Genomic DNA, 15228 nt, shown 5'->3' with positions numbered 1-15228 from the left:
AAGTAAAGTGAGTGTGACCTCTGACCTTCTGGGTTGTCTGTACTAATGGGAAGACTGAGGTCACATTTGCTCTTGCACTGCTGCATGGCCGCTGGCCGCTGATGTTCCAGGCACTCGTTGGACAGCTGGCCTGTGTGGGTTAGACATTGCACAGAACGCATTTCCTGTCCCACGCCACACTTTGAGGAGCACTGCAACACACAAACAGACAAAGCGCCGGTACTGTGCATGCACTCTGGTACCAACAACGCACATGTACATTAGTCAAAGTAGAAAGACGAAGATACGAATTTCAGAGCACAGTACGAATGTGGTCGAATTGCGCATGAAGCAGGAATCATATGCAATACGTGTAAAATCATAACTGCCTCCAATGCCTCGTACATCTATTGCTACAACTATTTGCGCACACCAGTGGCAGAAAGACAGAGTGTGCACTGTGAGAGACCATCGAACCCTCTCGCGGCAGGTGTCGGCCAAATTCCAGCTGACACACACAAACATCTAACACCACTCGCTTGGCACTTAGAAAATGTGTGGCCGTTCGCGCGTTAACACGACAACAGTCAGCAGATGATCACTTTCGAGCTGGATGTTAAATGTCTGTAAGTGACCCCACGACTGTGCCCCCACATGTGGCGTGCCAGAGAGTCGACTCTCCCCACAACACGAGTGCGTGTGTTTTGCGTGCTCTCCCCGCTCTCCCTGGTCCCCCTGTTCCTCCCCCCAACATGTGTGGGCGTGTGGTTTGCGCAGCCCCCCACAAGCGAGGTGCCTCTCATCTAATCACAGAGTGACACCATGGTCTGTGCGCTGAACAGACAGGGGGCGTGGCTGGCTGTCAACCGCTCCTGCGGTTGACAGCCAGCCACAGCTGCAGAACACGTACTGTGTTTTGACAGACACGTGTGTGTGTGTGTGTGTGTGCGTGAAATGGTCGTTCAGCCTGTCGATAGCGGCTTCGGAGTACGGCGTGCCCCACAGCCGCTGGGGGCCGTCCTTAAAGCGACAGTAACACTCCTTATTCTCTACCAAGTCCGTAACATTTTCACCGAAAGCCAGATAAATTTTTCTAATGGTTTCCAGCTGCCTGTCTCTAACAGTTTCTGAAAAAATTCTGATGGAAAAAAAGCCCAAATCATTCCGCCATTTCCTGACAATGAAAATCCGATGAGGGGGCTGGACCACTCCTCACTCAAAGCCTGCTCAAAGGCGAATGACGCAACCGACAGGCGTGGAAAAACACGCATGCGCACGAGGGTTCAAGCTTGTCTGACGCAATCACACGTGATTCAAATCCATATGGTTTTTGAAAAAAATAATAAGGTTGGATACTTTTCTAATAGACCTCGTATTTTCTATTATCTCTTTTGCCACTTGTGAGTTCCACTCTTTTTTAGTTTTAACCTTTATTTTCATGTTGATCTTTTAAGGTTCTTATATTTTGTTTCTGGGTAATTCCTTGTTTGGTTATGTTAGGTCTTCTTTATCTTTTCTTATGTATGAGGTCTTGAGTTTTGTCTGTCTTTGGTTTTGATGTTTTATTTTGATCACTGTGATTTTAGGATCATCTCTTTGTCAGGTCCTGTACACTTTGCATTTGTCTCACTGCACAATCTTGCACCTGCTTTCCTCATCTTTGTTTCATCTGGCAACACCTCCTTCCTGAATGTTCGCCATACCTGCGTCTTGTTCCTCTAATTATCACCTCCCTTATTTAAGCAGCTTCAGGTTACCACCTCCCTGCCACTCTTTGTCGTCGTCCCAGTCCTGCTTTGCCTTTGTTTGACTGCCTGCCTGTGTTTTATGACCCTGTGTGTTTTTGACCTTGCTTCTGTCTTTGCCCTTGAACTATGTCTCAACGTGTACCAGGACTTGTTTTTGACCTCGCCACAGTCTCGGCCTCTGATATCCGCCATACCGTGCTCCTGAACCCTGCCTGTCTTTGGACTACGCCTACACACCTCGTCTGTCTGTACCTCCGCCACACTGATTGTTTTACTGTGTATCAAACCTTGTGCCAATTTACCAGATAAAGTATTTTTTAATAACTCAACGCCTTTGTCTGAAGGTCTACATTTGCTTCCTACCACCTTCTGTGCCACGCTGCCTCGAAGCATGACATTTTTGCTTGATATGATGGAAGTTAACAACACACAACCTTCTTCTGCGCTGGTAAAAATAACAATGACATCGACAGAAGAAAAATTTAATCAGTGCTAGATATGCCCCCTCTGTCTCTTCACTCCAGTGCCACGTGCACTTTTGTGCATATGTGCGGTCATCCTGTGCACGTGCAGAGTTCACAAAAACAATGCTTTGTGGTGTAAATCTATTTTGAGGAAATGCAGTTTGCAAAACTGTGAGTGAAAGCAGCCAGGCTCTCTGGAGGTTCAGCCTCTGCCTCGAAGACCAAATGTTCAAATTAAAGTTTTGATGTGGGTCTGCTGTCATTTGGACCACGCGGCTGTCAGACGAGGCACAGCACAACCTGTAGGAACAAGACGTGAGGTATAAGAAAGAGACGTCACTGCCTGGAAAGTCTTACCTCTCCCCAGGGACCCGTTACCCACAGAGGGGGTGGGCAGCGCTGCAGGTTACAGCGCACCCTGGAGGTGGGCCGGCTAAACTTTGAGCACTTAGACTCGGGCAGCGTGTCGCCGCTCTCGCCACTCTTACACAAGACCACACGGTGTCTGTAGCCAGGACCACAGCTGGGCGTACACTGCAGACAAAATGGGAAAGGAGGAAAGAGGAAGAAAAACATTGGGTGTGAGATGGAGCCGATGGGAGGAGGCAGCAGGGGGTCACTGCGGTCACGGGCGAGAAAATGTACAGAATTTGCTCAGCAGAGGGCAGCAGCTGGAAGAGAAAGTCAACAGCCTGTTCAGTTCCAAGGAGTCAGCTGGAGATCATTTCTCTCCGGTGTGTGTGTGTGTGTGTGTGTATGTGTGTCATCGCTAGATTACACAAAATGTCATGGAGTCGAACACTGCTGCACTTCTGACACCATTCAATTTGGCTTAAGCTCTTCTTGAACTGTGACGTAACATAAAGTGTAACCCCAGAAATAAATAAATACCTGAGGGACCTGCTGTCAAGGTAAAATCAAAAATCCATCCATACAAAGAGTTTGGAAGGCATCATTAAATCCCAAGTGACTGTCCCAAACAGGATAAGACTTAAAAATAGTGTGGGTCAACTTTCCAAAACCAACAGAGGACAAAAAGATTCATGGTGCTTCGGGGAGAGTTAAACAAGCAAGAACAACCTTATCAAGATTACATTAGAAACAGGCCGTACTTCATCTTTTTAATGCAGTTTCAAGAAGATAAATTCAAAAAGCAATCATTTTTACTTATTGCCAGCTAATAACTAGATTTTTAAAAACATTTTATGATTAAATTGCACTATTTAAAGAAGCAAATAATCATGTCTCTAGAAGGGCACTCTTTCGGACAACTGCATGAGTTCTCTTACAGACTGACAGCAGCATTTTCACCATTTGTTTAACTCAATTCTCTGAACAGACGGACTCAGGTAAAAACAGAATCTCAGAGCAAACTGGTGACCTGGAGGGAGACGCACAAAATATGTAACACTAAAGCTGAGATCCACAGCACAGTGGGTTTGACAACCACAACAGATTTTGGTGGACCGCAACTCTTCTCTTTCTTCCTCTTTTCATGCCTCTCTACTAGAGGTGCACTAATCTGAAATTTTGGATCAGTATTAGTCCAATATTGCTCAAATATTGCACTTCTGGTGTGTGCATGGCTGCTAGAGTTGTAACCAGGAGTAGAGAGTTTGACTGCATTAGCCCAGTTTTACCTCCTGTCACTGGATTCCTGAGGTCAGCTTTTAAGGTTTTTGTTATGAGCATACAAAATCCTTCATAGACTAGCACCAGCTCTATCTGGCAGATCTTGCAAAACCTTTGGTACCACAGCATTCTGGGATGCACGGTTACTATGTCTTCCAAAGGTTAAGAAGACGACGACAACAGGTCACAGAACACCGTTTCTGAGGAATAACCTAAGACAAAACAGTCTGACTCTGTGGAGTTATTTTATGGTGCGGTTACACATAGGCAAGATGCATTATGAATATCATATTTGCATCATTCTTGGCACATTCCTGACATTCTTAAAGTGACTTAATGCATCAGAATAGGTTTCTTAATAGCGTGTGCGTGATATTCATGATTTTCGTGGAGCATGTTTTTGGCTGTCAAAAAATCTTCCATGAATGTCACGCACCACCCTCATTTCACCTCATGTCATGGAGGTCACAACTAAGCGTGTTGATCCATCTTGATTAGTGGTGATCCTTAATAGAGCGTGACAGCGTTCTTCTGTGACGTGCACACAATTAAACCCTGCTGCACTGCATTCAGTTTCGTTCCTGCAGTATGCTGAAGAAGGACAGTAACGCCAAGTCGGCTAAAAGTCTCGTTCCAATGCTCCCCAGCGTGCTCCTGCAAGAATTCCACCTGCTGCATGTGCCTGATGTGTGGAAAAACGTGCAAGACGAAAGCCGTGTGGAGCCACACATATGGCTCTCTCAGTCTCTTCCTCCTCTCTGTGGCACTCCATAGCACAGAGCCCAACTAAGCATGCAATCACAAAGTTCCTCTGCTGTGGATTTTGAGGACCAAACTGGAGCGATCTGAAGTGTTCAGCAACTGATGGTAGGATGAATATGGGAGTGTGTGTGGAGACAATTCACCTCATTCATAACAGACAGACAAAACGTAATGATGTGCTGTTATGTGCGATAGCGTGCAACAGCGCGCAACAGCGCGGAACATTATTTTTAACATTGCGTAATGGTTCCTGATTATTCGCCAGAAACACGTGCCATTAATCGTAATGTGTGGTAACAGATTGCAGTAGTTCCTGAGGACCCCTGACGCCTCTGCCCCGAATCATCACATTCAGTGGCCAACAATGTATACTTCATGGCATTCGTGACTTGTCGTCGTTACGTGTAAGCGATGCATTAAATCCACATTAAAGACTCATCTGTTCTCCTTATCTTATAATTACTAGCGACTTATTTGTGCTGAATCATTGCCTGGCCCTCTAACTTCAGTTAGTTGCATTACTAGTGGAGAAAGATTGCTAGCAAAGCATAGGACCCTGTTGCTACCACAGAGCCATACATATGAGTACTAGAGTCCATACTCCCAATGCTTCCTACTAAACGCGAATGTCCCTTCAATGACAGCGACATGACACCTCCTAACTGGGCAACATCTTCACAAAGTGCCTGGATGTTAACGCATTTTCAATGCGGATACGCGAGTGAACACGCATGGAAAAACCTCGCAAAATACGTGTTAAAATATCGTTCTGACCTGGATATCGAGCCAGTAAAATTAATTTACATTAAATTATGTAAGGAATGTATTAAACTTACTCTGACACCCACACATTCCAAAACATTAGTGTTGAAAGTTACACAGATGTGATCCATTCCAGCTGCGATAAATCCAGCCCAGTCTCACATTTTTTTCGTGCTCCCATCACAAGATGAGTCAAATTTTCGTGACGGTTTTTTTTTTTTTTTTAAAGTAGACCTGCATTGAAATAAATGCAGTCAGATCTTTGGACCAAAAAATGACTTATATTTACACATAAGATCCTTCTGAATGTAGTAAAATAAATCTGCAAGCCCAGATCTGTCATTCAACGGAGAAATCTTCATTTGAAAATGACAAATTTACAGCTAACATTTAGCCCTCCGCAAATTGTCCCTCTCATCGTGGACGCTGCCGAGACGTCAGGGACAAGACCCTCTCCCAGCATGTATTGCGCGCGCCAACTGTAATTTGTGGATTTACGTCAGTTTGCATCTGCACTTTTTTCTTGTCTTATACGGAAGAATCTACTTTTTAAAACATCATATTGTCTTGCGGTACGCTCGGTGAGTACACATTTCTTTTATTTGTGCTTGAAAATTATTTTTGTGGACTTTTTCATATGCCCGTTTGATTGACTGGTGTCGCATTGAAAATCTACTGTCTTTCACCTCCGGTGTACCGTCGTGGGCTACGGAGGCGAGACCCGCAAAGAATTCAACTCATTAAAAATATATAAACCTCTCTCAGCGGCCACGGAGCTCTGCGGCTCCGATTACCGAGACGTGCGGCACTGCGGATTTTGCAGCAAGAAGTCTGTCCTTGCGAGCAACAGGTGTCACCGCGCGCACTGCATTAAAACGGCGAGCGTAGTCTCTGGACTTGTGCCAAGTTGGCTGCAACTCCATTCAGTAGACAGAGAGGTGGTGCTGGCTGCACAGCAGACACGGGGGTGTGAGTGCCGCGGCGGCATTTAACGAGCGCATGCACTCGGTAAGCGTATCGGGGGCAGTGAGAGCGAGGCGTCGGGGAATAATGTCGCCCGCTGTCGATGCCGCCGTTGATCTGATCCCCGGATCTGAGCAAGCAGAGCTGTATCTCACATTCATTGCAGCTTACTTTTGGATGTTGAAACCAGGATGTGCATAACAGTAACATTACTAAGAGATAAAATCAATTTCAATGCGGGATCGGACTGAAGGCGGGAACGCGTCGTCTTGTCACCGATGTCATGGAAATGATCCGGATGTACAAACTGTTTTCACAGAGGGCTAAATGTTAGCTGCAAATTTGTCATTTTTAAACGAATATTTCTCCGCTGAATTACAAATTTGGGCTTACAGATTTACTTTACTGCATTCACAAGGGTCTTATAAATACATATCAGCTATTTCTTTTCTGAAATCTGACCACATTTATTTCAATGCAGGTCTCCTTTAAGTCACTATTACTAACCCTACTCCTACCCCCAACCCTAGCCTTAACCATAACCTAATCCTACTCCTTCCCCCCACCCTAACCATAACCACCTGACTCCCCCACTTCACTTTTAATTTTGTGCAGCCATCACAGAATGAATTAGAATGAATTCATGCTGCCATGACGAAAATGAGGCGCTTTTCGTCACAATATCACAAACCAATAGATTAATGTATATTTCGTGCTGCTGAATCACAACTTGCAGAGAGACTGGGATGAATAAATCAGCAGCTCAGCTGAGCTGAGGCGTCCTGCTGCTGCTGTGTTCAGCACTACACGGCTCATCAATCCATTTCAATATATATATAAATTATTAACTTTGACAGGATTCCAAAAAAGTTATCCACTGCACGATGCGGACGAGACACCTGCAGCTGTAAATGATTTCTGATTCTATGAGTGAATGGTTTAACCATCCAGTACTTCTAAAAGCACATGGGTCATCAGCTACAAAATTATTATTTTATTTTATTTTTGTGTTGAAATTTTAAACAGATCCAATCTGTTCCAGCTTCCAAATTCTGCAGACATGAAGGCACAATATCACACAATCCAGACGGGCACACAGAGTGAGTGCATTAATTAATTTCACATGGTCTGCATTAATTAAATCTGTTTTTTTTGTATAGTACTGAATATACTCAGCTTTGAATAAAATTCCATTCAATGTGGTTTCTAAATCCTCAGATTTCATACACAGGCATGACACTTTACATCAGTTTATCACTCAAAAGTTACGGAAAAAGTAACAAGAGAAACCAAAACTGTTTAATTATGGAAGGATATGTTCTCCCCCTTGTTCCTCCATTTGTGGTTTTGCCAACATGCGCAGCTTTCCAGCATTTTCTACCTGTTTTGATGAGACTCACTGAGCGTCAGTGTGCGCTGCCCACTGTGTTCCCCTGATCTAACATGGCGACCACGCCTCCTTGCCGGGACATGACTCTAGTACTCATATACAGTAGTGTTCAGAATAATAGTAGTGCTATGTGACTAAAAAGATGAATCCAGGTTTTGAGTATATTTCTTATTGTTACATGGGAAACAAGGTACCAGTAGATTCAGTAGATTCTCACAAATCCAACAAGACCAAGCATTCATGATATGCACACTCATAAGGCTATGAAATTGGGTTATTAGTAAAAAAAAAAAAAAAAGTAGAAAAGGGGGTGTTCACAATAATAGTAGTGTGGCATTCAGTCAGTGCGTTCGTCAATTTTGTGGAACAAACAGGTGTGAATCAGGTGTCCCCTATTTAAGGATGAAGCCAGCACCTGTTAAACATGCTTTTCTCTTTGAAAGCCTGAGGAAAATGGGACGTTCAAGACATTGTTCAGAAGAACAGCGTAGTTTGACTAAAAAGTTGATTGGAGAGGGAAAAACTTATACGCAGGTGAAAAAAATATAGGCTGTTCATCTACAATGATCTCCAATGCTTTAAAATGAACAAAAAAAAAAAAAAAACAGAGACGCGTGGAAGAAAATGGAAAACAACCATCAAAATGGATAGAAGAATAACCAGAATGGCAAAGGCTCACCCATTGATCAGCTCCAGGATGATCAAAGACAGTCTGGAGTTACCTGTAAGTGCTGTGACAGTTAGCATACGCCTGTGTGAAGCTAATTTATTTGCAAGAATCCCCCGCAAAGTCCCCCTGTTAAATAAAAGACGTGCAGAAGAGGTTACAATTTGCCAAAGAACACATCAACTGGCCTAAAGAGAAATGGAGGAATATTTTGTGGACTGATGAGAGTAAAATTGTTCTTTTTGGGTCCAAGGTCCACAGACAGTTTGTGAGGCGACCCCCAAATCTGAATTCAAGCCACAGTTCACAGTGAAGACAGTGAAGCATGGTGGTGCAAGCATCATGATATGGGCATGTTTCTCCTACTATGGTGTTGGGCCTATATATCGCATACCAGGTATCATGGATCAGTTTGGATATGTCAAAATACTTGAAGAGGTCATGTTGCCTTATGCTGATGAGGACATGCCCTTGAAATGGGTGTTTCAACAAGACAATGACCCCAAGCACACTAGTAAACGAGCAAAATCTTGGTTCCAAACCAACAAAATTAATGCCTCGCAGATGTGAAGAAATCATGAAAAACTGTGGTTATACAACTAAATACTAGTTTAGTGATTCACAGGGTTGCTAAAAAAGCAGTTTGAACATAGCAGTTTTGAGTTTGTAGCGTCAACAGCAGATGCTACTATTATTGTGAACACCCCCTTTTCTACTTTTTTTTTACTAATAGCCCAATTTCATAGCCTTAAGAGTGTGCATATCATGAATGCTTGGTCTTGTTGGATTTGTGAGAATCTACTGGTACCTTGTTTCTCATGTAACAATAAGAAATATACTCAAAACCTGGATTAACCTTTTTAGTCACATAGCACTACTATTATTCTGAGCACTATTGTATACGGCTCTGTGGTTGCTACCAAACAAGTTAGCATTTTGTCTGTTAGTTCACTGTTGTAAGATGGTGTGACAGTGAACTGTTCATTCTGGCTGACTGCCTTCTTCGAAGTCCAAGGATAAGGTGGTGGTGAAGGTATGGACCATCAGCATACAGACTGGATTGGGATTTGTCCTGTATGATGCTGGCACATCTTGGAGTTTCACAGATCCTTCTGCCCAACCCCCAGCCATCCATCCATCTGATCCTCTGAGATCCTTCCAGGATTGGGTCATTACAGAACTACATGGGAACTATAGGAATCTGTAGCATGCCAAGGATACAAAAACTGGGGATTGTTTCCTTCAATGAATGATCTGGCATTGATCACGACTCAGCAACTGCAGTGCATTTCCTGAGACTCTGCTCTTCACTGTCTGGATGTCTGAGCCGTCGGTCATTGTTATCTTCGTGTGCGGCTGCAATAATGGTGATCATGCAAATCCCCACCTGCACACTGAATTTACTTGTTCATTTCACATGTAACTGGAGAAAAGATGCTACTTAATGTCTGCCTTTCGTGGATATTAAAGAGAAAAAGTTGGAGACATTCAGGTTTACACGTCTGAACTGCTTTGCTTTAGTGGGTAATTTTTTCCCACACTTTCTGCCTTTTTATTACTCCAAAAACATACTCCACAGCTCCAACTGAGGACATTATTGTACTACTGTGTCTCATTATACTCATCCTACTCTTGTTTTTCTCAGGCAGAATAACTCTTTGTGTCTTCAAGTTGGCACCATCTTTCATTGATATTTAACCCACCGCTGTCCCTTACTCAGCTTTTCTCTGTCTGGTTAGAATACAATCACAACATATGGATGGATGGATGGATGGATGAGATTTATTGTCATTGTCATTACAAGTGCAACAACAATGACATTACGTCTACACTCAAATTGCCACAGACAAGATACAGCAATTAATCCACAATTATTACTTGTTTACCGTAATAAAGGCACACATCAGAATTAAAACAACACATATACATTTGACATTGTTTATGTGCAATGTACTTTAATCATATCTTAGATCTTGTTCTGACTTATGGTATGGAAATAGAAGACTTAACAGTATTCCCTGAAAACTCCCTTCTGTCTGATCATTTCTTAATAACATTTACATTTACTCTGATGGACTACCCAGCAGTGGGGAATAAGTTTCATTACACTAGAAGTCTTTCAGAAAGCGCTGTAACTAGGTTTAAGGATATGATTCCTTCTTTATGTTCTCTAATGCCATATACCAACACAGTGCAGAGTAGCTACCTAAACTCCGTAAGTGAGATAGAGTATCTCGTCAATAGTTTTACATCCTCATTGAAGACAACTTTGGATGCTGTAGCTCCTCTAAAAAAGAGAGCTTTAAATCAGAAGTGCCTGACTCCGTGGTATAACTCACAAACTCGTAGCTTAAAGCAGATAACCCGTAAGTTGGAGAGGAAATGGCGTCTCACTAATTTAGAAGATCTTCACTTAGCCTGGAAAAAGAGTCTGTTGCTCTATAAAAAAGCCCTCCGTAAAGCTAGGACATCTTTCTACTCATCACTAATTGAAGAAAATAAGAACAACCCCAGGTTTCTTTTCAGCACTGTAGCCAGGCTGACAAAGAGTCAGAGCTCTATTGAGCTGAGTATTCCATTAACTTTAACTAGTAATGACTTCATGACTTTCTTTGCTAACAAAATTTTAACTATTAGAGAAAAAATTACTCATAACCATCCCAAAGACGTATCGTTATCTTTGGCTGCTTTCAGTGATGCCGGTATTTGGTTAGACTCTTTCTCTCCGATTGTTCTGTCTGAGTTATTTTCATTAGTTACTTCATCCAAACCATCAACATGTTTATTAGACCCCATTCCTACCAGGCTGCTCAAGGAAGCCCTACCATTATTTAATGCTTCGATCTTAAATATGATCAATCTATCTTTGTTAGTTGGCTATGTACCACAGGCTTTTAAGGTGGCAGTAATTAAACCATTACTTAAAAAGCCATCACTTGACCCAGCTATCTTAGCTAATTATAGGCCAATCTCCAACCTTCCTTTTCTCTCAAAAATTCTTGAAAGGGTAGTTGTAAAACAGCTAACTGATCATCTGCAAAGGAATGGTCTATTTGAAGAGTTTCAGTCAGGTTTTAGAATTCATCATAGTACAGAAACAGCATTAGTGAAGGTTACAAATGATCTTCTTATGGCCTCGGACAGTGGACTCATCTCTGTGCTTGTTCTGTTAGACCTCAGTGCTGCTTTTGATACTGTTGACCATAAAATTTTATTACAGAGATTAGAGCATGCCATAGGTATTAAAGGCACTGCGCTGCGGTGGTTTGAATCATATTTGTCTAATAGATTACAATTTGTTCATGTAAATGGGGAATCTTCTTCACAGACTAAAGTTAATTATGGAGTTCCACAAGGTTCTGTGCTAGGACCAATTTTATTCACTTTATACATGCTTCCCTTAGGCAGTATTATTAGACGGTATTGCTTAAATTTTCATTGTTACGCAGATGATACCCAGCTTTATCTATCCATGAAGCCAGAGGACACACACCAATTAGCTAAACTGCAGGATTGTCTTACAGACATAAAGACATGGATGACCTCTAATTTCCTGCTTTTAAACTCAGATAAAACTGAAGTTATTGTACTTGGCCCCACAAATCTTAGAAACATGGTGTCTAACCAGATCCTTACTCTGGATGGCATTACCCTGACCTCTAGTAATACTGTGAGAAATCTTGGAGTCATTTTTGATCAGGATATGTCATTCAAAGCGCATATTAAACAAATATGTAGGACTGCTTTTTTGCATTTACGCAATATCTCTAAAATCAGAAAGGTCTTGTCTCAGAGTGATGCTGAAAAACTAATTCATGCATTTATTTCCTCTAGGCTGGACTATTGTAATTCATTATTATCAGGTTGTCCTAAAAGTTCAATAAAAAGCCTTCAGTTAATTCAAAATGCTGCAGCTAGAGTACTGACGGGGACTAGAAGGAGAGAGCATATCTCACCCATATTGGCCTCTCTTCATTGGCTTCCTGTTAATTCTAGAATAGAATTTAAAATTCTTCTTCTTACTTATAAGGTTTTGAATAATCAGGTCCCATCTTATCTTAGGGACCTCGTAGTACCATATCACCCCAATAGAGCGCTTCGCTCTCAGACTGCAGGCTTACTTGTAGTTCCTAGGGTTTGTAAGAGTAGAATGGGAGGCAGACCCTTCAGCTTTCAGGCTCCTCTCCTGTGGAACCAGCTCCCAATTCAGATCAGGGAGACAGACACCCTCTCTACTTTTAAGATTAGGCTTAAAACTTTCCTTTTTGCTAAAGCTTATAGTTAGGGCTGGATCAGGTGACCCTGAACCATCCCTTAGTTATGCTGCTATAGACGTAGACTGCTGGGGGGTTCCCATGATGCACTGTTTCTTTCTCTTTTTGCTCTGTATGCACCACTCTGCATTTAATCATTAGTGATCGATCTCTGCTCCCCTCCACAGCATGTCTTTTTCCTGGTTCTCTCCCTCAGCCCCAACCAGTCCCAGCAGAAGACTGCCCCTCCCTGAGCCTGGTTCTGCTGGAGGTTTCTTCCTGTTAAAAGGGAGTTTTTCCTTCCCACTGTAGCCAAGTGCTTGCTCACAGGGGGTCGTTTTGACCGTTGGGGTTTTACATAATTATTGTATGGCCTTGCCTTACAATATAAAGTGCCTTGGGGCAACTGTTTGTTGTGATTTGGCGCTATATAAAAAAAATTGATTGATTGATTGATTAAACTTGTAACAGTCCGTTTTCCGAATTGAGGCGATGTGAGTGTGTGGTAGCCGCAGCAACATGTAGTCGCGCCGCTGCCAGCTTGGGGGGGGGAGTCCCAAGCTGAAAATGCTACAATGACTGTTCTGCTTATGAGTTTTTCTGTATAAATAACTTCAAACAGTCTTATCATTAACTGGGTCAGACTCATTCCACAATACTGGAAGATGTTTCCTACCTCTGACCAGTCCAGGGCCAGCCACTCGGGTGGGCAGCTGTGATTGTTGCACGGTTCAGTGAGAGGAGGACGTGGAAGGGTGCAGGCTGAGTCATCGAGAACTTTCTCCTCTGATGCAGAGAACTTCCTTTTGCATAACACCTCTCGTGTCTGCAGGCCGCCGTTACAGCTGCGGCTGCACTCCGACCACTCTCCAGTCCACCAGCTAGAAGTAGAAAAGATCCACACTAGCTTACATTTACCTCAATTGCATGGTATAATATAGGTGAGATTTTACTGAAATAAATATTAAGGTCAAATTAAAATGCTCATTAGCTGGATTTAAGGAACTGGGCACTTCAAGTGAGTATTTGAAAGAATACAGGATATCAGACAGGTGTGGGATGGACTCTTGGTTGGTTATTTCGTGTGTTAGCACATGGCTGGGACCTTCCTTCTATATGTGTGTAGTCTGTATTGTGACATATGAAACTGGGAACTTGCTTTGTTGGATGATGGGGAATGCTGGAGAGACTTTGGAGGGTCGTTGAAGTTGGGCTGTGCTATGGGACATCTCTAAACTCATCGACTGACCTGACATCAGTACCATTACTTACTAATACAGTCTATGGCTCTGGGTTTCTGATCTACATGTTATTTATTCAGCTATCCCATCATTGAGACTACTCATCTATACGGTTGTTTATCTGAAACATATCTATCATTGCATGTTCTTCCTGCACTGTGCATTTTGTTTTGTCTGGAAAAGAATGAGCTTATGGAGTCGTGAAGTTGCTGGACAGAGATGTTTGGCGACACCAGTATCTTTGCAGGAGAATGAAGGTCCAAGTCTTTTGAGTCCTGGTGCTTCCGATCTTACTGTATGGTTGTGAGACTTAGGATACTGAGATGATCTGTATTACTTGCATTCTGAGGGAGCATGAGGTATGACATTTTGGCATGGTGACGTGTTTCTTTGACCATAGTCCAACACATAGGTGCCTTGGTGTTGAGGACCCAGTGGCTGGAGAAGGCCAAGGGTACACCTGCATTTCACCTGGCTGGGGAAGATAGATAGGTAATGTTAAGAGGTGGGGAAGGGCCAGATGTCTGACTGGGTGGTTGCCATCCAGGACCCAGCACAGTTTCATGGTGAGGTGGATGTGGTCACTTGCAGCATCCGTGCATGCTCCCAGATTCGACTTGACAAAATGGCCACAGGAGATGGCCACCCCACTGAGTCTGGTCTGCTTGAAGCTTATTCCTGTAATAATAATAATAATAATAATAATAAACACCTGAGGGAGTTTTTTTTTCCTTACCACTGTTGCTAATGTGCCACTTCACAGGATGGATCGGGTCGGGATCTTACTTGTGTATACCACTATGAGGTAATTAATGTTATGATTTAGTGTGAATTGATCATTTACTACAATACTGCTTCAAAGATCATTTCTTCATGAGCTCCAGACATGGTGGCACGGTCGATTAGTGGTTAGCACTGTTGCCTCACAGCAAGGTCACAGGATTGATTCCCACCTGTGGCCTTTCTGTGTGGAGTTTGCTTGTTCAGATCCCCATGTTTGTGTGGATTCTCGCCAGGTGCTCCAGCTTCCTCCCACATCCAAAGACATGCAGGTTAAGTGGAATGGAAACTTTAAATTGTCCGTAGGCGTGCGTGCAGGTGTGAATGTGTTTGTTTGTCTGTATGTAGCCCCCGACAGACTGGTGTCCTGTCCAGGGTGTACACCGCCTCACACCCTGTGACTGCTGGGATAGGCTCCAGCCCCACCCCCACCCCACCCCGCCCCGTGACCCTTAATTGGAGTAAATGGTTGAAGATGAGTGAGTGAGCTCTAGACATCTGAAAACAATGCCTGTATTACAGTTTCTATCTATTCCACCTGAATAAATCTGATTTACAAGCAGATTAATGAAGTGTTTGATACTGAC

The 15228-nt window shown here is 43.0% G+C and overlaps 1 protein-coding gene across 1 annotated transcript in view; it reads right to left on the bottom strand.

The window, feature by feature from the left end:
* Window positions 1-15228, bottom strand: part of adamts10 (ADAM metallopeptidase with thrombospondin type 1 motif, 10) — a 193316-nt gene that overhangs the window by 3054 nt on the left and 175034 nt on the right. The window contains 3 exon segments of the mRNA XM_034180151.1: window positions 26-191; window positions 2549-2725; window positions 13297-13501. Of these exon segments, the coding sequence (XP_034036042.1) occupies window positions 26-191; window positions 2549-2725; window positions 13297-13501 (548 nt within the window).

Source organism: Thalassophryne amazonica, chromosome 10 (genome assembly GCF_902500255.1).
Source record: "Thalassophryne amazonica chromosome 10, fThaAma1.1, whole genome shotgun sequence".
Taxonomy (NCBI): Eukaryota; Metazoa; Chordata; class Actinopteri; order Batrachoidiformes; family Batrachoididae; genus Thalassophryne; species Thalassophryne amazonica.
This window is presented reverse-complemented; position numbering and strand designations above follow the sequence as displayed.